The sequence below is a fragment of the Anomaloglossus baeobatrachus genome, chromosome 6 (genome assembly GCF_048569485.1).
Source record: "Anomaloglossus baeobatrachus isolate aAnoBae1 chromosome 6, aAnoBae1.hap1, whole genome shotgun sequence".
NCBI classification, from domain to species: domain Eukaryota; kingdom Metazoa; phylum Chordata; class Amphibia; order Anura; family Aromobatidae; genus Anomaloglossus; species Anomaloglossus baeobatrachus.
In genome coordinates this window covers 551,672,985-551,694,794 of record NC_134358.1, presented here as the reverse complement: position 1 = coordinate 551,694,794, position 21,810 = coordinate 551,672,985, and the positions used below count along the sequence as shown (strand labels likewise).

At 50.4% G+C, this 21,810-nt stretch overlaps 1 protein-coding gene across 1 annotated transcript in view; it reads right to left on the bottom strand.

Moving 5' to 3' along the window:
* The window catches only part of ASNS (asparagine synthetase (glutamine-hydrolyzing)), a 67,235-nt gene that overhangs the window by 23,771 nt on the left and 21,654 nt on the right, over positions 1 to 21,810 (bottom strand). The window contains exons 3-9 of the mRNA XM_075315683.1: positions 18,209 to 18,446; positions 17,472 to 17,657; positions 14,705 to 14,806; positions 14,388 to 14,515; positions 11,621 to 11,747; positions 2,647 to 2,753; positions 2,280 to 2,380 (exon numbers count right to left, since the gene is read on the bottom strand). Coding sequence (XP_075171798.1) covers positions 2,280 to 2,380; positions 2,647 to 2,753; positions 11,621 to 11,747; positions 14,388 to 14,515; positions 14,705 to 14,806; positions 17,472 to 17,657; positions 18,209 to 18,446 — 989 coding nt within the window. The remainder of the gene's footprint in view (positions 1 to 2,279; positions 2,381 to 2,646; positions 2,754 to 11,620; positions 11,748 to 14,387; positions 14,516 to 14,704; positions 14,807 to 17,471; positions 17,658 to 18,208; positions 18,447 to 21,810) is intronic.

The following is a 21,810-nucleotide window of genomic DNA, read 5'->3' as shown; positions in this document are numbered from 1 at the left end:
TTAGCAGCTATGGGCTGCCAATAACTCCTTATTACCCCGATTTGCCAACGCACCAGGGCAAATCGGGAAGAGCCGGGTACTGTCCCAGTACAGTCGCATCTAATGTATGCGGCCATTCTGGGCGGCTGCTGACTGATATTGTTAGGCTGGGGGGCTCCCCAAAACGTGGATCTCCCCATCCTGAGAATACCAGCCTTCAGCCGTATGGCTTTATCTGGCTGGTATTAAAATTGGGGGGGGCCGCACGCCGATTGTTTTAATTATTTATTTATTTCTATACTCCATAGTGACACGCCCACCAGATGCTGTGATTGGGTGCAGTGAGACACCTGTCACTCAGCGTGGGGGCGTGTCTCACTGCAACCAATCATAGGCGCCGGTGGGCGGGGAAAGCAGGGAATACGAGATTGTTTAATGAGCGGCCGGCTTTTTTAAATTAGAAAAAGCCGCCGGAGCAGTGTGAATGCCGTGCAGCGCCGCGCCGGGGATCGGTGAGTATATGAGAGAGGGGGGGACACTTCAGTCACTCGGGGGATTAGCGGTCACCGGTGAATCCTTCACAGGTGACCGCTAATCAGTACACGGCACAGACAGAGCCGCAGCATGACAATGAAGTCGGGTGAAGTTCACCCGAGTTCATTCTCATCCCGCTACTCTGTCTTCCGACATGTAGTAACGACATTTTGCATCACACACGGAAATTTCTCACGGACAACATAACCACACATCCGTGCAAGGAACGTTTTATTTGGACTCCCATAGGCTAACATTATGTCCGTGTGTGCGTGCTCCGTCCCAAAAACGAACATGCTTCCGTGCCAAACGGAGCAAAAAACGTGGGACGCACACGGAAGATCAAATAACACGCACGTGTGCCTTTAAACATAAAAAACATATGTGCACGTTTGGTCGTATCTCCGGTATGTACGGAAACAGACCAAACACGCACGGTTTAAACGGATGTGTGTTGCAGGCCTCAGATAGAGACACTTGCAGTCTGCATTGTGAAGCACAGGTTTAATGCGCCACCTGCTGGTGAATGTACAGAACTACAAGGCTGTGAGCATTTTTTGATTCTTATATGTGATCTGTGGTCAGCGGTGCATTTACAGGGAATGTTTCATCAATGGTTATTTATTTTGTATCCTAGTAGTGGGTAGGACCCTCCCTATCAGAGAACGAGGGTCTTACAACCTCTGAGCAGAAGACAGCTAAAGGAGAGTCAGGTATCCTGGGGCTCTGGTATGTTTTTTAGGTCCAATAAACTTCCAGGGACATCACATTTTTAATGTGGCCGGAAGATTATTGATATCATTTGGTTTTATTAACAATTTTGCACCATTTGGCCTTTACAGGTTGTTTCCCTGCAGAATGAGTTAACTGAGGAGCAGATGGTGAGCTCCTTCTGATAAAAGTTTGTAGATCTTTATCTGTATTTTTCAGGACTGATTTATGGCCCCAGAGTTATAAACTCTCCATTATATTAAGCTCTTATCATCACGGGTGTGTCACTGGTGACTGACAGTCATGTGGTGTTCGGCAATAGAAGATCATTGCGTTTGGCTGCGCAAAATACTCCCTGACTTTCTATTATCCCTGCTGTTAGTATTTAGTGTACTAGGTATCTCCTCTGCTGTGTTTTCACCCTTTTCCCTTTAGGACCCTGAGGAGCTCCTCTTCCCTTCAGCTGCTAATCATCTGTATTTCCCCTTAGGTGTAAATACTCTAATTTTCCCTGGACTTGTGCTGGTGATATTCAGTTCCTTCACAAGCTCTGGATGCAAGCAGGTGGCTTGCACTCATCTGTAGAACTATTGCTGCTCTTTGCTGAACTTCTTCCTGAGGCATCTGGAGACAAGTTGTTGATGTGCTCCCCCTATGTTTGTGCTCCCTGTGTCTTCCCTAGTGTTTAGTGGGGTTGACGAAGAGCTCATCCCATCTAGGGCACAGCTCTAGGGTCATCCTAGGGTCAGGTATCCTGCTCGGCACAAAGGTGCGGAACCTATCAAGGGTGGTGAGGGACCCCAGGGGCCAGCGGTAGGTTTGGTCAGGGCTCACTATCTCCCACTCTCTGGATGCAGAGTTTCCTTTCCCTTTTGCCATTCGCTGTGTACTCTTCTGTACCTAGTGTGACAGCTCCATGAAGGATTATCAGTTGACTCATTCTACATCCAAAAGATGCAAAATTTTTAATGAAACCTAAATGCAAAAATTCCTTTTGGCCCAACATACATGCATTAGAAAAATTGCTTCCAAAAGTGTGGTCTTGTGATGCTCACCCATGCGCAGCGGTCGTCCGGTCAGCACGAAGAGCGTCGAACAAGTAGAGCTCTCGCAGTAAGCGCTCACTGTCTTCTGCCGCCTCTTCCTCAGAAGGGGCCTGTGAAAAGATTGTCAGTACATGTAGTAACTAATGCCAGGTCTTGATGCATTAAGTAAAGTGTCTGCAGCGCTCGCCACCCCTCCGCCTATACACACAGTATAGGAGCGGCTGCCGCTGTCTCACTGAGGGTGCAGGCGACGTTTTTAGGACAACTTGCAAAATAAAAAAATAAATAAATAAAAAATTGCCATAATAAAAAATTATTTAAAAAAAACTGTACATATAATGACATTTTTCCTGCCCAAGAAGGGGAAACTAATCACCTTGTGGAAGTAGATGTAGCCCTGGGTGAGCTCGTCCGAGCCCTCGCCGGAAAATATCACCACGCTGTTCGTCTTTTTTCTTATGTATTTGGAAATCAAATACATTCCTGAAAAATACAAACAATTTTCTTTAATTATAATTATTATTTGTATGTTTTATTATAATAATTATTATTATTAATATAATAATAAAGAGAATTTTGTTTACTTACCGTAAATTCTTTTTCTTATAGTTCCGTATTGGGAGACCCAGACCATGGGTGTATAGCTTCTGCCTCCGGAGGACACACAAAGTACTACACTCTAGCCAGTTTAGTGCAAAAGCTGAAGGAGAATAGCCACCCACAAGTAAAAACAGAGCAAGAGCCGGAACAACCGGAGACTCTGTCCACGACAACAGCCGGTGATAACACGCGGAACAAGAAACTGCCAACAGGCAACAGGGAGGGTGCTGGGTCTCCTAATACGGAACTATAAGAAAAAGAATTTACGGTAAGTAAACAAAATTCTCTTTTTCTTTATCGTTCCTATGGGAGACCCAGACATTGGGACGTCTCAAAGCAGTCCATGGGTGGGAATAAACAGAAAACCTGAGAAGTAGGCGGAGCCTAACTTCACAAATGGGCGACAGCCGCCTGAAGGATGCGTCTGCCCAAGCTCGCATCTGCCGAAGCATGAGCATGCACTTGGCAGTGCTTTGAAAAGGTATGCAGGCTAGTCCAAGTGGCAGCCTGACAGACTTGCTGAGCCGTAGCCTGGTGCCTGAAAGCCCAAGAGGCACCGACAGCTCTGGTAGAGTGTGCCTTGATCCCCAGCGGGAGAGGCACCTGAGAACACTGGTAGGCATCCGAAATGGTCGACCTAATCCAACGGGCTAAGGTCGGCTTAGAAGCAGAGAGGCCCTTACGCTGACCTGCGGTTAGCACAAAAAGAGAGGAGCACCGCCTAAGAGCAGCGGTGCGAGACACATAGATCTGGAGTGCCCGCACCAGATCCAGAGTATGCAACGCTTTTTCAAAGCGATGAACAGGAGCCGGACAAAAGGAAGGTAGGGAAATGTCCTGGTTAAGGTGGAAAGGAGAAACCACCTTAGGGAGAAAGTCCGGAGTCGGACGGAGAACCACCTTGTCTTGATGAAAAACCAAAAAAGGTGACTCCGAAGAGAGCGCAGCCAAATCAGAGACTCTCCTGAGGGAAGTTATGGCCACTAGAAAGACCACTTTCTGTGAAAGACGAAACAAAGAAACCTCCCTAAGAGGCTCAAAGGGGGGTTTCTGCAAAACCGTGAGAACCAAATTGAGTTCCCAGGGATCCAAGGGCCGCCGGTAAGGCGGAATGATGTGAGACGCACCTTGCATGAAGGTGCGGACCTGAGCCAGCCGGGCGATACGCCGCTGGAACAGCACTGACAGAGCCGAGACTTGTCCCTTGAGAGAGTTGAGGGACAGTCCCAGCTGCAGACCGGACTGTAGAAAAGACAGAAGGGTCGGCAAGGAAAAAGGCCAAGGAGAATGGCCGGAAGAGCGACACCAGGACAGGAAAATTTTCCAAGTCCTGTGATAGATCTTGACGGAGGAAGACTTACGGGCCCGAGTCATAGTGGAGATGACTTCAGGGGGGATACCAGAAGCCGTCAAGATCCAGGACTCAAGAGCCACGCCGTCAATCTGAGAGCCGCAGAATTCTGGCGGAAAAACGGACCTTGTGAGAGAAGGTCTGGACGGTCCGGAAGATGCCACGGCACCTCTACGGACAGATGGAGCAGGTCTGGGTACCAAGCTCGCCTGGGCCAGTCCGGAGCAATGAGGATGACTCGACTGCCCTCCATTCTGATCTTGCGCAGAACTCTGGGCAAGAGAGCTAGAGGGCGAAACACGTAGGACAGACGAAACTGGGACCAGTCTTGAACCAGAGCGTCCGCGGCGAAGGCCTGAGGATCGTGGGAGCGAGCCACGTAAACCGGAACCTTGTTGTTGTGACGGGATGCCATTAGGTCCACTTCCGGAGTGCCCCACTTGCGGCAGATTGACTGAAACACTGCCGGATGCAGGGACCACTCGCCACTGTCCACGGTTTGACGGCTGAGATAATCTGCTTCCCAGTTTTCCACGCCTGGGATGTGGACTGCGGATATGGTGGACTTGGAGTCCTCAGTCCATTGAAGGATGCGTTGTACCTCCAACATTGCCAGGCGGCTGCGTGTCCCGCCTTGGTGATTGATGTAGGCAACCGCTGTCGCGTTGTCTGACTGGACTCGGATGTGCTTGCCCACCAACAGGTGGTGAAAAGCTAGGAGAGCCAGAAGCACGGCTCTGGTTTCCAGCACATTGATCGAGAGGGCTGACTCGGACGGAGTCCAAGTGCCCTGCGCTCGGTGGTGGAGACATACCGCTCCCCAGCCGGATAGACTGGCATCCGTGGTGAGGATCACCCAGGACGGGGCCAGGAAGGAGCGCCCCTGAGACAGAGAGAGGGGCCGAAGCCACCACTGAAGAGAGCTCCTGGTCTGTGGCGACAGAGCCACTAACCTGTGCAAGGAGGAAGGCCGCTTGTCCCAACAGCGGAGAATGTCCAGCTGCAGTGGACGCAGATGGAACTGGGCAAAGGGAACAGCCTCCATTGACGCCACCATCTGACCCAGCACCTGCATCAGGTGCCTGATGGAATAACGGCGGGACCTCAGCAGAGAGCGCACCGCCAGTTGGAGGGACTGCTGTTTGATTGAGGGCAACTTCACAAGTGCCGGCAGAGTCTCGAACTGCATCCCTAGGTACGTGAGCCTCTGGGTCGGAGTCAGAGTGGATTTGGGCAGATTGACAAGCCACCCGAATTGGGCTAGAGTGGCGAGAGTGAGCGAGACACTCCGCTGACAGTCTGCGCTGGATGAAGCCTTGACTAGAAGGTCGTCCAGGTAAGGAATCACTGCCAACCCCTGGAGGTGCAGAACCGCAACCACTGCTGCCATGACCTTGGTGAATACCTGATGGGGCCGTGGCTAACCCGAAGGGGAGAGCCACGAATTGGAAATGTTCCTCTCCGATTGCAAAACGTAGCCAACGCTGGTGTGAAACTGCAATTGGCACATGCAGATAGGCATCTCTGATGTCGATGGATGCCAGGAAATCCCCTTGGGTCATTGAGGCAATGACTGACCGCAGAGACTCCATGCGAAAATGCCGCACCTGAACATGCTTGTTGAGAAGCTTGAGATCCAGGATGGGCCGGAAGGAACCGTGCTTTTTGGGAACTAGGAAGAGATTTGAGTAGAAACCTCTGAACCGTTCCCGGGTGGGAACCGGTACAATTACTCCGTTGGCCTGCAAGGATGCCACGGCCTGAGAGAAGGCGGCAGCCTTGGAGCAGGGGGGAGTTGACAGAAAAAATCTGTTTGGCGGGCTGGAAGAGAATTCTATCCTGTAGCCGTGGGAGATGACATCCCGCACCCACTGATCGGAGACGTGTTGAAACCAAGCGTCGCCAAAGTGGGAGAGCCTGCCACCGACTAAGGACGTTGCTGGAGCGGGCAGATAGTCACGAGGAGGCTGCCTTAGCGGCAGCAGCTCCTGCGGTCTTCTGTGGACGCGCTTTTGTGCGCCAGTTGGATTTTTGGTCCTTGGCTGAGTTAGTGGACGAGGCCGAGGGCTTAGAGGACGACCAGTTGGAGGAACGAAAGGAACGAAACCTCGACTGATTCCTACCCTGGACAGGTTTCCTGGTTTTGGTTTGTGGCATGGAAGTGCTCTTCCCGCCAGTAGCTTCCTTAATAATTTCATCCAGCTGTTCACCGAACAGCCTGGACCCAGCAAAAGGGAGTCCAGCAAGGTACTTCTTTGAGGAAGCATCTGCCTTCCACTCTCGAAGCCACAAGATCCTGCGGATAGCGAGGTAATTAGCCGAAGCCACCGCAGTGCGGTGAGAAGCCTCCAGCATGGCAGACATGGCATAGGATGAAAAAGCTGAAGCTTGGGAAGTTAAGGTAACCAGTTCGGGCATAGATTCCCTGGCGAGGGAATGCATCTCCTCTAGAGAAGCAGAGATGGCTTTGAGAGCCCACACTGCTGCAAAAGTTGGGGAGAACGAGGCCCCTGCCGCCTCATATACAGATTTGGCCAGAAGGTCAACCTGGCGGTCAGTGGAATCCTTAAGAGAGGTGCCATCAGCCACTGATACAACGGTCCGGGCTGAGAGTCTAGACACCGGAGGGGGTCTACCTTTGGTGAATGAGCCCACTCCTTGACCACCTCAGGCGGAAAGGGAAAACGGTCATCACAACCGCGCTTTGGGAAGCGTTTGTCAGGACAGGCCCTGGGCTTGGTCACAGCGGCCTGAAAACTGGAGTGGTTAAAGAACACACTCTTTGTCCTCTTAGGCGAGGTAAACTGGTGCTTTTCTGCCAGAGAGGGTTGCTCCTCTGATACTGGCGGATTGAGATCCAGTACAGAATTAATGGATGCAATCAAATCACTAACATCTGAGTCACTTTCGGACAGATCAATGGGGCACATGGAGTTAGCCTCCGAGCCCCCTGTAAAGGCATCCTCCTCGTCCTGAGAGTCAGCTTCTGAAACAGAGCCGCGGGACGAGGAGGGAGAGGGAACCCTGTGTCTCTTCTTAGAAGGACGGGGTCTGGGACCAGATGATGAATCCTCTGTGATCTCCGGTCCTGAGAGAGCCCTAGCAGGAGACGCACCCTGTGAAGGGGGCTGATGCATGTTCAGCAAAGTCCGGGACAGCTGTCCCATGGAGTCGGCAAAAGACTGGGAGATAGACCTAGATAAGGATTCTACCCAAGCCGGGGGTTCAGCCACAGGAGCCGGAGCAGCCGGAGAGACCCCTGGGGGTGCGATTCCAGGCTGAGGCATCGTCAGGTTAGAGCAGGCATCACAATGTGGATATGTGCTTGGTTCAGGCAGCAGGAGCTTACATGCAGTGCATACTGAATACAGCTTTGGAGCCTTGCTCCTCGTGTGAGACATGCTGCTGAAGTGGGGGCTCTGCCAGAATTACCCCCATAGAGTATATACAGAAGGTCCACAACCGGAGGTTGTGGCTTACCAGACCGCTGGAGCGGTGTTGTGTGCCCTCCAGATCCCGAAGCCCGGACCCCGAAGTACCTCAGCAGGGATGCTGCAGACCAGTGCTGATCGCAGTGAAAAACGCTGAGAAAATGGCCGCCGGAGCGAAGAGAGGGGGCGGGACTCACTCTGAGAGCGGGATCTGGAGGGCTATAGAGACTTACAGGGGAGGAGACATGTACCCAGTGAGGAGTGTCCCTCCCCTGTGCAGAACGGCCGCTGGGCGGAGCCGCGCTGTCCCTCTGCATGAATGACATGCGAGGGCAGTGAAACCGAAAGTAGGCCTGAGGCGAAGCCGGGGCCTAAATTTGAGCGGTGCGGCCGGCGCGCAGGCACCATCGGCGCGGTTCTCAGGCGACAGCCAGAGAACCCGCCAGAAATGTCATAAAACTCACTCAGCACACTCTCCCACAACAATAAAGTACAGGGACCCCCAATATATAAACGTCTCAGGTACTTAGCTTGCTGAGACGCAGGGTTCCAAGTCCCTGGGGGCGAGTGCTCCGGTCCAGCAGGATCCTGAAGGGCTGCGGATGGAGACCGGTCTCCTGCCAAGCATGGAGAACCGTGCTGGCTCCCACTTCAAGCCAGAGCCCAGGAGGGATGGTGAAGGAGCGCGGCATGTAAGGCTCCAGCCTTGGAATCAACCTTAACAGCACCGCCGACACAGTGGGGTGAGAAGGGACATGCCGGGGGTCCAGGCTTGGACCCGCTTTTCTTCAAACTCTTTCCAAAAATGAAAAATCAGATGAGAATGCATGTGTGGATGTATGCCTACTGAACACAAAGCGATAAACTGGCTAGATCTGGTTTTCCAGGGGGTGTATAAGCTCAGAGGGAGGAGCTACACTTTTGAGTGTAGTACTTTGTGTGTCCTCCGGAGGCAGAAGCTATACACCCAATGTCTGGGTCTCCCATAGGAACGATAAAGAAAATTATTATTATTATTATTGATATTATTTGTGCAAATCTATATGTAGTTCTGCAGCAGCTGGAGAGTTGCAGCCTGCTGACCCCAGCTGTGACCTTTAATATATAGGGGTCTGGGCAATTCTCAGTCAGTATGGACCCTACAATCACTGCCTCCAGGGAAGAAAATGCCGCCATATGGGGCACCGTCAGGGAGCATGCACGCAATACTGTCATGTGCGCAGTGCCGCACTTCCATCTGCCAGACCATGCAACTCCTAAAAGGTTGCAGTAGCTGGGAGCCTAAATAACGGCATCAAATTATCCATTTTTTTTCCAATACTCCCATTATTTAATTTCAGAAAATGGCATTATTTTTTTAAATGACACTTTTTCACAACAGTTTAGAGAAAAATATAGAATAAAGGACAAAATCAAACTCAGAAAATGATGGCAAAAACATCAATTTTGCCAAACCACACTATTTCTGCGCTGGTTTATGATCTGCTTCTGTTGGAGCACTGTATGGCAGTATTATTTTGGAACATTGCTGTATTTATTTTAACACTGGGAGAGAGTAGGATATAAATTTTAGGGGTCACTTTGACTAAATAGGTGGACTATGGGGCCCGGTATTATTCTAGTTACTCCCCACACTTAAAATAAAAAAAAAAATTTTATTTATTTTATTCACTTTTTCATTTTTTTTTCCTATGTTGGCAGCAAAAATCTCAATTATTTTATATATGTAGATAGCATGATTTTTAAAAATGTGCATTTTATTGCATGAAATAAGTATTTGATACAATAGAAAAAATATTTGGTAGAAACCTTTGTTTGCAGTTACAGAGGTCGGACGTTTCTGGTAGTTCTTGACCAGGTTTGCACACACTGCAGCAGGGGTTTTGGCAACTCTTTCAGGTCTCTCCTCCATACAGATCTTCTCCAGATCTCTCAGGTCACTCCTCCATACAGATCTTCTCCAGATCTCTCAGGTCTCTCCTCCATACAGATCTTCTCCAGATCTCTCAGGTCACTCCTCCATACAGATCTTCTCCAGATCTTTCAGGTCTCTCCTCCATACAGATCTTCTCCAGATCTCTCAGGTCACTCCTCCATACAGATCTTCTCCAGATCTTTCAGGTCACTCCTCCATACAGATCTTCTCCAGATCTCTCAGGTCACTCCTCCAAACAGATCTTCTCCAGATCTTTCAGGTCACTCCTCCATACAGATCTTCTCCAGATATTTCAGGTCACTCCTCCATACAGATCTTCTCCAGATCTTTCAGGTCACTCCTCCATATAGATCCTCTCCAGATATTTCAGGTCACTGCTCCATACAGATCTTCTCCAGATCTCTCAGGTCACTCCTCCATACAGATCTTCTCCAGATCTTTCAGGTTTCGGGTCTGTCGCCGGGCAACATTGAATTTCAAATCCTCCAAAGATTTTCTATTGGCTTCAGGTCTGGAAACTGGCTAGGCCACTCCAGGACCTTGAAATGCTACTTACGGAGCAGATCCCTGGTTGCCCTAGCTGTGTCTTCCAGGACATTGTCATGCTGGAAGTAGTGACGCCGTAGTGTGTTTCTAATGGTAATCTTTGAGACTGTGGTCATTGACCAGGTACTCCCGTGTATTTCAGGGCTGATTCCTGACCTTTCTCAGAATCATTCTTACCCCATGAGACGAGATCTTGCATGGTGCCCCAGACCGAGTAAGATTGACAGTCATCTTGTGTTTCTTCCCTCTTCTAATAATTGTGTCAACAGTTGTTGCCTTCTCACCAAGCTGCTTGCCAATTGTCCTGCCGCCCATCCCAGCCTTGTGCAGGACTACAATTTTGTCACTGGTGTCCTTAGACAGCTCTTTGGTGGTGGCCATGATGGAGAGGTTGGAGTGTGATTGAGTGTGTGGTCAGGTGTCTTTTATACAGGTAACGGGTTCATATAGGTGCAATTAATACAGAGTAGGAGCTTCTTAATAAAAAATAACAGGTCTGTGAGAGCAGAAATCTCAAAATCTATTCTGTCTGTCTCAGTTGAAGTTACCTATGACAAAAATTACAGACTTCTCCATTTTTGTAGGTGGGAAAACTGCAAAATCGGCAGAAGATCAAATACTTATTTCCCAAAGGTAATAAAAAAATAATATATATATATATATATATATATATAATAAAAAAGAACTATATAATAAAAAAATATATATGATTATAAATGTATGTATGTATATAAAAAAATATTATATATAAAAATATTTTTTTTATTACACATATATATATATATATATATATATATATATATATTTTTATTATTATATTCTTTTATTATATATTTTTTTTTATAAAAATATATATATAGATATTAGTAAAAAAAAAAAAAAAAAGTTTAAAGAAAAAATAAAAGAAGACCTGTTTCCTCCGGGGTATGCTATGTTCTCTCTCATCACTCGGGGGATCTCAGAACAGGAGAATGATATTTTTAGTTTTTAAGTCTGAAATCAAAAAAGATGTTTGGAAGCGAAAGGTTAAAAAAGAGTTTCGCTCACAAGAAGAAAAAAATGTTTATATTTAGTGATCAAAGAAAGGAGACGAGGGGCACGAACCTACAGGTAAGGGGTCAGTTTTTATCTGAGGGTAGAAGGGAAGTAGCTTTTTTTTGTAGAAGAAAAAAAAAAAAATCAGTTAATTTTTTTAAGTTAAGTTTTAGTGTTGAACCACTTTGATGAATAATGTTAAGAAATTGCTTAAAGTAAATGTCCATTATTTTTTATTCTTTTTAATTTTTTATCAATGTAGATTTTAATAAAATCCCGTTTGCTGCCGGCAGCCACAACTAGAGGGAATTCCTATTGAGCTCAATGATAAAATTGAGCTCCCTCTAGTGGTGGCTACCTGGAGCCACAGAGTATGTGTGTGAGTGCGCCCATTGTGTGCCACATACGGTGCGTGTATGTCTGACTCTAAGCAATGGAGACTATTTCTTACCTACAGACGCCCTCACTGTTGTGATGTCATAGGTCTCCAGAGTGAAGATGACCTCATCCACCGCCTGTACCCCTTCCTCAGCACTAAAAATTATTTCATGATGCTCACTACCAATATGATTGGCGACCTGGAAGGGTGATAGAGAAGGTATCAGTATGTATCATATGGCATATATCTAGTAGACGTAATGTGACACATCTACATTGATTGACATAGCTGACCGCCAATCCAAAATCATGTGCAATTACACAGACAAGCAAAAGGGTAACAATGTTTTGCATGCTACTCAATGCCCATTGCCCAGCGTCATCATCAGCGGTGACGTGCGTACCTGTGGCCGAGTTTAGGGTCAGTGTGCATGCTCACTAGACCAATCTGAAGCCGGGATGCGTACACCCAGCTTCATAGTGCGCTTGACTGGAAGTGCCGGAACTTCTGATTATGTGCACTGATCCTAAACTCGGACACAGGTACGTGTGACGCCCAGGTCTGTGCAATCTGCCCTTCTGCACAGTATCTGCATCCTCCTTGCTTACGGGTCCCTGGCCTTTGGTGTTGCTAAGAGCAAGCTAAGCAAAATCCTAGGAACACTCTGCACCACACCCGCCAGACACACCAATGGGTAGCCTGAAGGGAATAGGGCCACCCACTTGGGGGGTTGGTTAGGGGGGGGGGTCAGGAGTGTTAGGAGCAGGTTCAGTTGAGCGGTGACTCTCAAGGGGAGAGGTCACAGCATAGTGTGTAGCGTTGGAGGAGAAAGTGAGAGGAGGTTAGGAGCTGGGCTCCTGGAAACTACTAGGTGGCAAACATTGGTCTGAGCCTGGTAGGAGCTGCAAACCCGGTCGCAGGGGATCGTGTCAAGGGCACGGAACTGCCGAGGAGGGCAGCCGGCGGCCTTGTGCCATCTCCGGGCAGGGGCCAGGGCACGACAGGGTACATAAACCCTAGGCCCGCAAGTAGCTTCAAGCGTCCTGGTAATTTATCCAACGAGGACGGAGCTTTCAAGATCTGTTCTCCACCCACTCCAAAATTGGGGTACTAGCGCAACGAGGGGGATAGGACTTTCCCAATACACAGTCCAGAAAATCCCAAGCGTGAACCCTGAGAGCAAGCTCACTCCGTTAGCCATACGGGTGAGCGGAACCCGACTAGTTTCACATTACAGGGATCCAAACAGTAAAAGAGGTGCCAAGGAAAAAATCACAGGCTAACAAGCAACACCATCGGGCACGGGATCCAGGCGTGCTCCCTCCTTGCTGCAGCAGTGCTCAGAACTTTGGTTTACTACAAGTGTCAGTGTCAGCGTTATTGGACTGAGTGAGTACGCAGCGACCCTTACTCCCCAACGCCATTCCCCTACCAGCATCACCGAGCCCCGGGGCATCCCCCCTACAGACGGAGGGGTTAAACACCTGGCTGTCATCCCATCGCCACCGGGTGCTCCCAACGGCAGCAGTGGTACTCCACCTTACCACACACCGTGGGTGGCGTCACGAACTGTACATATCCTCCCCTGTAAATACTCCCTTTTCACTTCGAGTGTCCACGTGGCCCCCCCCTGAGTCTGGAGACCCCTCGAGCCACCGGATCTGAGCAGCCCGGCTGCTGACACGGGGGCGGTACATACACATGTCACCGCTGATGATGACGCTGGGCAATGGGCATTGAATAGCATGTTAGCACACCCCTGTGGGCCTCTGTGAACGTGCTAACATGCTAAAAGGGTGAACTAGTCTGGGGATATAACGTCCTTGTGACTAGTCCCGGTGCTCATTAGCATATCATAAAGGATCTTTACAAATACTTTTTCTAACGATCCCTTTATCTATGCTAGTGTATACAGGGACACTTAGGGTACCGTCACACTTTAGCGACACTCCAGCGATCCCACCAGCGATCTGACCTGGTCAGGATCGCTGGTGCGTTGCTACATGATCGCTGGTGAGCTGTCAATCAGGCAGATCACACCAGCGACTAGTGACCAGCCCCAGACCCTAGCGACGCGTGGAAGAAATGCTGCGCTTGGTAACTAAGGTAAATATCGGGTAACCAAGCGCTTGGTTACCCGATATTTACCTTGGTTACCAGCACACACTGCTTAGCGTTGGCTCCCTGCCCTCCTAGCCAGGGTACACATCGGGTTAATAAGCAAACCGCTTTGCTTATTTACCCGAGATGTACTCTGGCTACGTGTGCAGGGAGCAGGGAGCCGGCACTGGCAGCTTGAGAGCTGCGGACGCTAGTAACCAAGGTAAAAATCGGGTAACCAAGCAAAGCACTTCGCTTGGTTACCCGATATTTACCTTGGTTACAGCTTACCGCAGGCTGCCAGACGCCGGCTCCCTGCTCCCTGCACATTCAGATCGTTGCTCTCTCGCTGTCACACACAGCGATGTGTGCTTCACAGCGGGAGAGCAACGAGCAAAAAATGAACCAGCACTGTGTGTAATGATCAGCGATCTCACAGCAGGGGCCAGATCGCTGCTCAGTGTCACACACAGCGAGATCGCTAATGAGGTCACTGGTGCGTCACAAAAACCGTGACTCAGCAGCGATCTCAGTGGCGATCTCGCTATGTGTGAAGCACCCCTTAGGCAGGGATTAGTAATATGCACCCAGAACTGCTCGTGGGTCAGGCTGCATATTGCACCTGACAGGTTCCCTTTAAAATCTGCAAGAAAAAATGCATAAAAAAACCGCAGTGTGGGCACATACCCTTATTTAGCCTTTATTAGGCAATATGATCCTGGTGGGATAGTGGTGTTACCTTTCTTGCGGCCAGTAAATCCGGGCTATCTTCCATTCCGATTGCAAATGTCTGCAGGGGGTAGGGTAAGTTGCTTTCTCTCATCAGTTTGAGCAGAGTGGCAGCGACTAAGCTGGAGTCCAGGCCGCCTGCGAATACAAGAGAAGATCTGCACCCTGCTGACCTGTGGGGACAACTTTGTCCTAACGGCCACAAAAATGCCCCAAATCTGCATTAAAAATCCACACTGTGCGCACAAGGCCTCACCGTGTATACGGCTCCTCCCCGCACATAAGAAGAAGGGGGCAGCCGAACATACATTGCCCGAGTCCGCGTACCTGACAGCAGGCAGCCGATCCTCCTGTGCGCCATCAGCCGCTTCCTCACCGCGTTCTCAAACAGGAGGCAGATGTTTCTTTTAACTGTTTCACGATCAAAGCCTGAGAGAAAAAGGAAAAAATAAATAAATCGGATATACAGAATCACTTTGATTGCCAGGGATCTATATCCAAAATTATACTCTAAAGGGGTTGTCCAAATTTTAGAAGAAAAAAAAATGGTTACTTACTTCCAAAAACAGTGACACAGGTGCACGTCAGCCCCATGCATTTATATGGAGATGAGCTGTAATACCTGACCTAACCTGTGGTCAGGAGTGGCGCTGTTTCTGGAAGTGAGTACCCCACATCCCTGGGTGCTACATTAACATACCCTTAAATGGCTTGTGTAAAAAAAAAAAAAAAAAATTACTTTCTTCCATATTGGGAATTTCACGATGGTGGCTGTTACCCGGTTCCCTGCCCTGGGCCTTTTTGTAATGGGGATATTTACAGGGGATTATTGGATAACGTTTATTCGTGACGCCACTTGCGGTGTTGCGGCTTAGTGTAGGGAGCCGCCGCTGCAGAATGTCTCCACCGGGGCTGATGGTATTAGCAGCTAGTATGGTAGTCCCTCCGCAATTAGGGTATTGCCCCAGCGGGTGAATGGTGCGGTGGGCCTCGGAAGAAGGAGTCCAGACAGGTATTCAGTGCAACTGGTTTACTCACTTTTTGGGTGTTAACTGGTTGCCTGAGGCCGGCTGGTTTCGCCTCTAGGCCCCCTTCGTCCCCGTGTCAGTCCTATTCTCTGGTACCTTCTTCCCCTGCACCTTTCTCTGGTAAGTGGGTCCCCGTGGTATAGAACATTGGGAGTCCCCGTTCTGTGGTTTGTCCACTTCTGTCCGCCTGACGGTAGTGTGAACCCTGTGGGGTTGGAGTCTCTGGTCCTGTCCCCGGCTCTCCCTTTGCTACTGAGTCTTCGGATTCTTTAAGGTCAACAAGGTCCTTGATGGTCCCCTTTGCTGTGCAGGTGTTAACAGGTCGGCCTGAAGCTCTTTCCTGTCCTAGGGTCCTGTACCCCGTCGATACATAGTTCTGGGAGTACTCCACCGGCAACCACTTCTCCTGGGTACCAGGTCACCGTCAACCCAAGTCAGGGTGTCACTTCACTTCCACAGTCACTACTCAACTGACTCACACGTTCCGACTACTGTCTTCCAGTGTCCCGACTACTCTCCTCAGTCCGCCCCTCCCACCTGGTCAACTAGTAGTCTGGAGTGGCTCCACCTCTAGGCGGCCATCCATTCGTCCCACCCTAGCTAAGTACCATTGTATGGGGGAATGTTGGGGAAAACTGGGATTACCTGGGTTTTTGGTGTTACCGGCACTGGGGTTCTGGGTCCCTAAGGGGGGTGGACCTTGCATCATGGTGGGGATTCAGAACCATGTAGCACCCTGATGGTCTCAGGAACGCTACAGTAACTTTTGCAATAAAGCAACTTTGCAAGTGTGCTGCCCCGCGACAGAAGACGGGCTGCTCGGATCCGGATCTGCAGTGGCTCGAGGGGGTCTCTGGACCTGAGGCGGGATCGCGCCGCCGCTCGAAATGAAAAAGGGGGAAAAGATATTTACAAAAGGGGGGTGAAAGGATTGAATAGTGTTCGTGATGCCACCCACGGGTCGTGGTAAGGCGGGATACCACGCTGCTGCGTTGGTGAGGGAGCACCCGAGAGTGATGGGACGGCAGCTGGTGATGTTAACCCCTCCGTGGGCAGGGGAAGGTGTCCCGGGGCTCAGTTATGGTTAGCTGGGGACCCGTCGGGAGGAGAGGGACACAAGGTACTCACACAGTCCAGAGATGCTGACACTGACACCGGGTAAACCAAAGTCCTGAATGCCTTGCAACCTTTGGTTGAACACGCTGGGTCCGTGCCCTTTTGGCGTTGCTGGTTGGTCTGAAGCCTTGTTCCTTGGTACTGTGTTTACTCTGTGTGGACCCCTTTTGCCTTAAACTACTCGGGTCCCGCTCACCCACGTGGCTAGCAGGGTGAGCTTGCTCTCAGGGTTCACGCTTGGGATTTTCTGGACGGATTTAGAAAGTCCTATGCCCCTCATTGCGCTAGTACCCCGATTTTGTAGCTGGTGGAGAACGGCTCGTGAAGACTCCGTCCTCGTCAGGTGAATTACTGGGCTGCATAAAGCTCCTTCCCAGGCTAGGGTCCGCGTACCCCGCCGTACCCTGGCCCCCGCCCGGTTGTAGCACAAGGTCGCCGGTCTGCCCTCTGTGGCAGTACCGTGCCCCCTGTCACTACCCCCTGCGACCGGGGTTCCAGCTCCTTCCAGGCCAGGCCAATGTCTGGCACCAGGGACGGATACAGGAGCCCAGCTCCGCAGCGTGACCTTGTCCTGTCACGGCTCACTGACACTGTCTGACTACTACTGACACTTCTGGCCCTCCTTCTACCATCCCTCCATCTGGGAGGCCCTATTCCCCTCAGGCCGCCCAATGGGTGTCTGGTGGGTGTGGTGCAGAGCGTTCCTCAGGATTTGTGTATACCTGTTCTCAGCAACACCAAAGGACAGGACCCGTAACCAAGGAGGAACGGGTACCATGCAGAAGGGAAGATTGCACGGCAGCCTTGTGACGACCTGATAGGCCAGGGCGTCACACAAGCTTTTGAAAAGCTTCTACCGTTATGTACGCAGCTCCTGTGCACACCTGTGTGTCTCCATGGTAACAAACTATAAACAAACCCTGCCTAGTCTCATCCAGCGGTCACGTTACCTGCTTGCAGTTTTCCCAGAGAGTCGTACTCCGCGTGCTGAGGTTCATCCTTGAAATTACGGAATTTTATCAACTCCACCGACGCCACTTTTCCACTGAGCTTGAGATCAAAAACTTCGCAGTGACCGGGCGGAAATGGATCGATCTTCGGACTTGAGGTCATTGAATGTTTTAGGTCTATCAGGCCTGTAGTGAACGATATGATAATTATATACGATAAAAGGAGCACTCCGGGGAAAACCGATACATTGTGTCATGCCTGGTGCCGGGTATAAAGAGTGGGGGAGGCAGAAAGCCCATAGATTTCAATGAGAAATGTGTAATGCTTCATGTCTCCTGCAGGGGGCACTACAGGGAAATTGGCCTGGTGCAGGGTATAAAGTGTGGGGGCGGGAGAAAGCCCATAGATTTCAATGAGAAATGTGTAATGCTTCATGTCTCCTGCAGGGGGCACTACAGGAAAATTGGCCTGGTAAAGAGTGGGGGAGGCAGAAAGCCCATAGATTTCAATGAGAAATGTGTAATGCTTCATGTCTCCTGCAGGGGGCACTACAGGGAAATTGGCCTGGTGCAGGGTATAAAGAGGGGGGAGGGAGAAAGCCCATACATTTCAATGACAAATGTGTAATGCTTTATTTCTCCAGCGGGGGCACTGCAGGGAAATTGGATACTTTCAAATGTAAACACAGAAAAAAGTGGACAATCCCTTTAAGCTTTGTGTGTCATTCATACAATACCTTTAGCTTCTGAGCAAACTGCCAAAAAGCCGTCGTCGGTGAGCAGTTTAAACAGCGGCCGGACCCCATAAGAGTCTCTTCCGATAAAGACTTTCTTATTGGCGGTGTCCAAAAGGATGAATGCGAAAACGCCGTCCAGTAATGCTGCCGCCTGCTCAATGCCATATTTACTGTAGAGGTGGAGAATCACCTCCCCGTCCACCATCGTCTGGTACTCAAAGCCTAGATGCTTCTCTAACTGCGGGGAACCAAGCAAAAAAAAACAGATGGACAGAACGAAGGGAATTTTGTTACTTACCGTAAATTCCTTTTCTTCTAGCTCCTATTGGGAGACCCAGACGATTGGGTGTATAGCACTGCCTCCGGAGGCCACACAAAGCAATTACACTAAAAAGTGTAAGGCCCCTCCCCTTCTGGCTATACACCCCCAGTGGGATCACTGGCTCACCAGTTTTAGTGCAAAAGCAAGAAGGAGGAAAGCCAATAACTGGTTTAAACAAATTCACTCCGAAGTAACGTCGGAGAACTGAAAACCGTTCAACATGAACAACATGTGTACCCGAAAAACACCCAAAAATCCCGAAGGACAACACGGCGGGTGCTGGGTCTCCCAATAGGAGCTAGAAGAAAAGGAATTTACGGTAAGTAACAAAATTCCCTTCTTCTTCGGCGCTCCATTGGGAGACCCAGACGATTGGGACGTCCAAAAGCTGTCCCTGGGTGGGTAAAGAATACCTCATGTTAGAGCTGCAAGACAGCCCTCCCCTATAGGGAGGCCACTGCCGCCTGCAGGACTCTTCTACCTAGGCTGGCGTCCGCCGAAGCATAGGTATGCACCTGATAATGTTTGGTGAAAGTGTGCAGACTCGACCAGGTAGCTGCCTGGCACACCTGTTGAGCCGTAGCCTGGTGTCGCAATGCCCAGGACGCACCCACGGCTCTGGTAGAATGGGCCTTCAGCCCTGATGGAACCGGAAGCCCAGCAGAACGGTAGGCTTCAAGAATTGGTTCTTTGATCCATCGAGCCAGGGTGGCCTTAGAAGCCTGCGATCCTTTGCGCTTACCAGCGACAAGGACAAAGAGTGCATCCGAACAGCGCAAGGGCGCCGTGCGGGAAATGTAGATTCTGAGTGCTCTCACCAGATCTAACAAATGTAAATCCTTCTCATACTGATGAACTGCATGAGGACAAAACGAAGGCAAAGAGATATCCTGATTCAGATGAAAAGAGGATACCACCTTCGGGAGAAACTCCTGAATGGGGCGCAGCACTACCTTGTCCTGGTGGAAGACCAGGAAGGGAGTCTTGGATGACAGCGCTGCCAGCTCAGACCCTCTCCGAAGAGATGTGATCGCTACCAGAAAAAACCACTTTCTGTGATAGTCTAGAAAGTGAAAACTCCCTCAGAGGCTCGAAGGGCGGCTTCTGGAGGGCAACTAGTACCCTGTTCAGATCCCATGGATCTAACGGCCGCTTGTACGGGGGTACGATATGGCAAACCCCCTGTAGGAACGTGCGCACCTTAGGAAGGCGTGCCAAACGCCTCTGAAAAAAAGACGGATAGCGCCGAGACCTGACCTTTAAGGGAGCCGAGCGACAAACCTTTTTCTAACCCAGATTGCAGGAAAGAAAGAAAGGTAGGCCATGCAAATGGCCAGGGAGACACTCCCTGAGCAGAGCACCAGGATAAGAATATCCTCCACGTTCTGTGGTAGATCTTAGCGGACGTGGGCTTCCTAGCCTGTCTCATGGTGGCAACGACCCCTTGGGATAATCCTGAAGACGCTAGGATCCAGGACTCAATGGCCACACAGTCAGGTTCAGGGCCGCAGAATTCCAATGGAAAAACGGCCCTTGGGACAGTAAGTCTGGTCGGTCTGGTAGTGCCCACGGTTGGCCGACCGTGAGCTGCCACAGATCCGGATACCACGCCCTCCTCGGCCAGTCTGGGGCGACGAGTATGACGCGGCTGCAATCGGATCTGATCTTGCGTAGCACTCTGGGCAAGAGTGCCAGAGGTGGAAACACATAAGGGAGCCGGAACTGCGACCAATCTTGCACTAGGGCGTCTGCCGCCAGCGCTCTTTGATCGCGAGACCGTGCCATGAAGGCTGGGACCTTGTTGTTGTGCCGGGACGCCATTAGGTCGACGTCCGGCCTTCCCCATCGGCGACAGATTTCCTGAAGCACGTCTGGGTGAAGGGACCATTCCCCTGCGTCCATGCCCTGGCGACTGAGGAAGTCTGCTTCCCAGTTTTCTACGCCGGGGATGTGAACTGCGGATATGGTGGAGGCCGTGGCTTCCACCCACATCAGAATCCGCCGGACTTCCTGGAAGGCTTGCCGACTGCGTGTCCCCCCTTGGTGGTTGATGTATGCCACCGCTGTGGAGTTGTCCGACTGAATTCGGATCTGCCTTCCTTCCAGCCACTGCTGGAAGGCTAGTAGGGCAAGATACACTGCTCTGATTTCCAGAACATTGATCTGAAGGGTGGACTCCTGCTGAGTCCACGTACCCTGAGCCCTGTGGTGGAGAAAAACTGCTCCCCACCCTGACAGACTCGCGTCTGTCGTGACCACCGCCCAAGACGGTGGTAGGAAGGATCTTCCCTGTGATAATGAGGTGGGAAGAAGCCACCACTGCAGAGAGTCCTTGGCCGTCTGGGAAAGGGAGACTTTCCTGTCCAGGGATGTTGACTTCCCGTCCCATTGGCGGAGAATGTCCCATTGAAGTGGGCGCAGATGAAACTGCGCAAACGGAACCGCCTCTATTGCCGCCACCATCTTCCCGAGGAAGTGCATGAGGCGTCTTAAGGAGTGCGACTGACTTTGAAGGAGAGCCTGCACCCCAGTCTGTAGAGACCGCTGCTTGTCCAGCGGAAGCTTCACTATCGCTGAGAGAGTATGAAACTCCATGCCAAGATACGTTAGTGATTGGGTCGGTGACAGATTTGACTTTGAGAAGTTGATGATCCACCCGAACGTCTGGAGAGTCTCCAGTGCAACAGTCAAGCTGAGTTGGCATGCCTCTTCAGAGGGTGCCTTGACCAGTAGATCGTCCAAGTAAGGGATCACAGAGTGTCCTTGAGAGTGCAAGACTGCTACCACTGCCGCCATGATCTTGGTGAACACCCGTGGGGCTGTCGCCAGACCAAATGGCAGAGCTACGAACTGACGATGGTCGTCTCCCATCACGAAGCGTAGAAAGCGTTGGTGCTCTGTAGCAATCGGCACGTGGAGATAAGCATCTTTGATGTCTATTGATGCTAGGAAATCTCCTTGAGACATTGAGGCAATGACTGAGCGGAGGGATTCCATCCGGAACCGCCTGGCGTTCACATGCTTGTTGAGCAGTTTTAGGTCCAGAACAGGACGGAATGAGCCGTCCTTTTTTGGCGCCACAAAGAGATTGGAGTAAAAACCTTGACCTCGTTCCTGAAGAGGAACAGGGACCACCACTCCTTCTGCTCTTAGAGAATTCACCGCCTGCAGAAGGGCATCTGCTCGGTCGGGATGTGGGGAAGTTCTGAAGAACCGAGGCGGAGGACGAGAACTGAACTCTATCCTGTACCCGTGAGACAAAATGTCTGTTACCCACCGG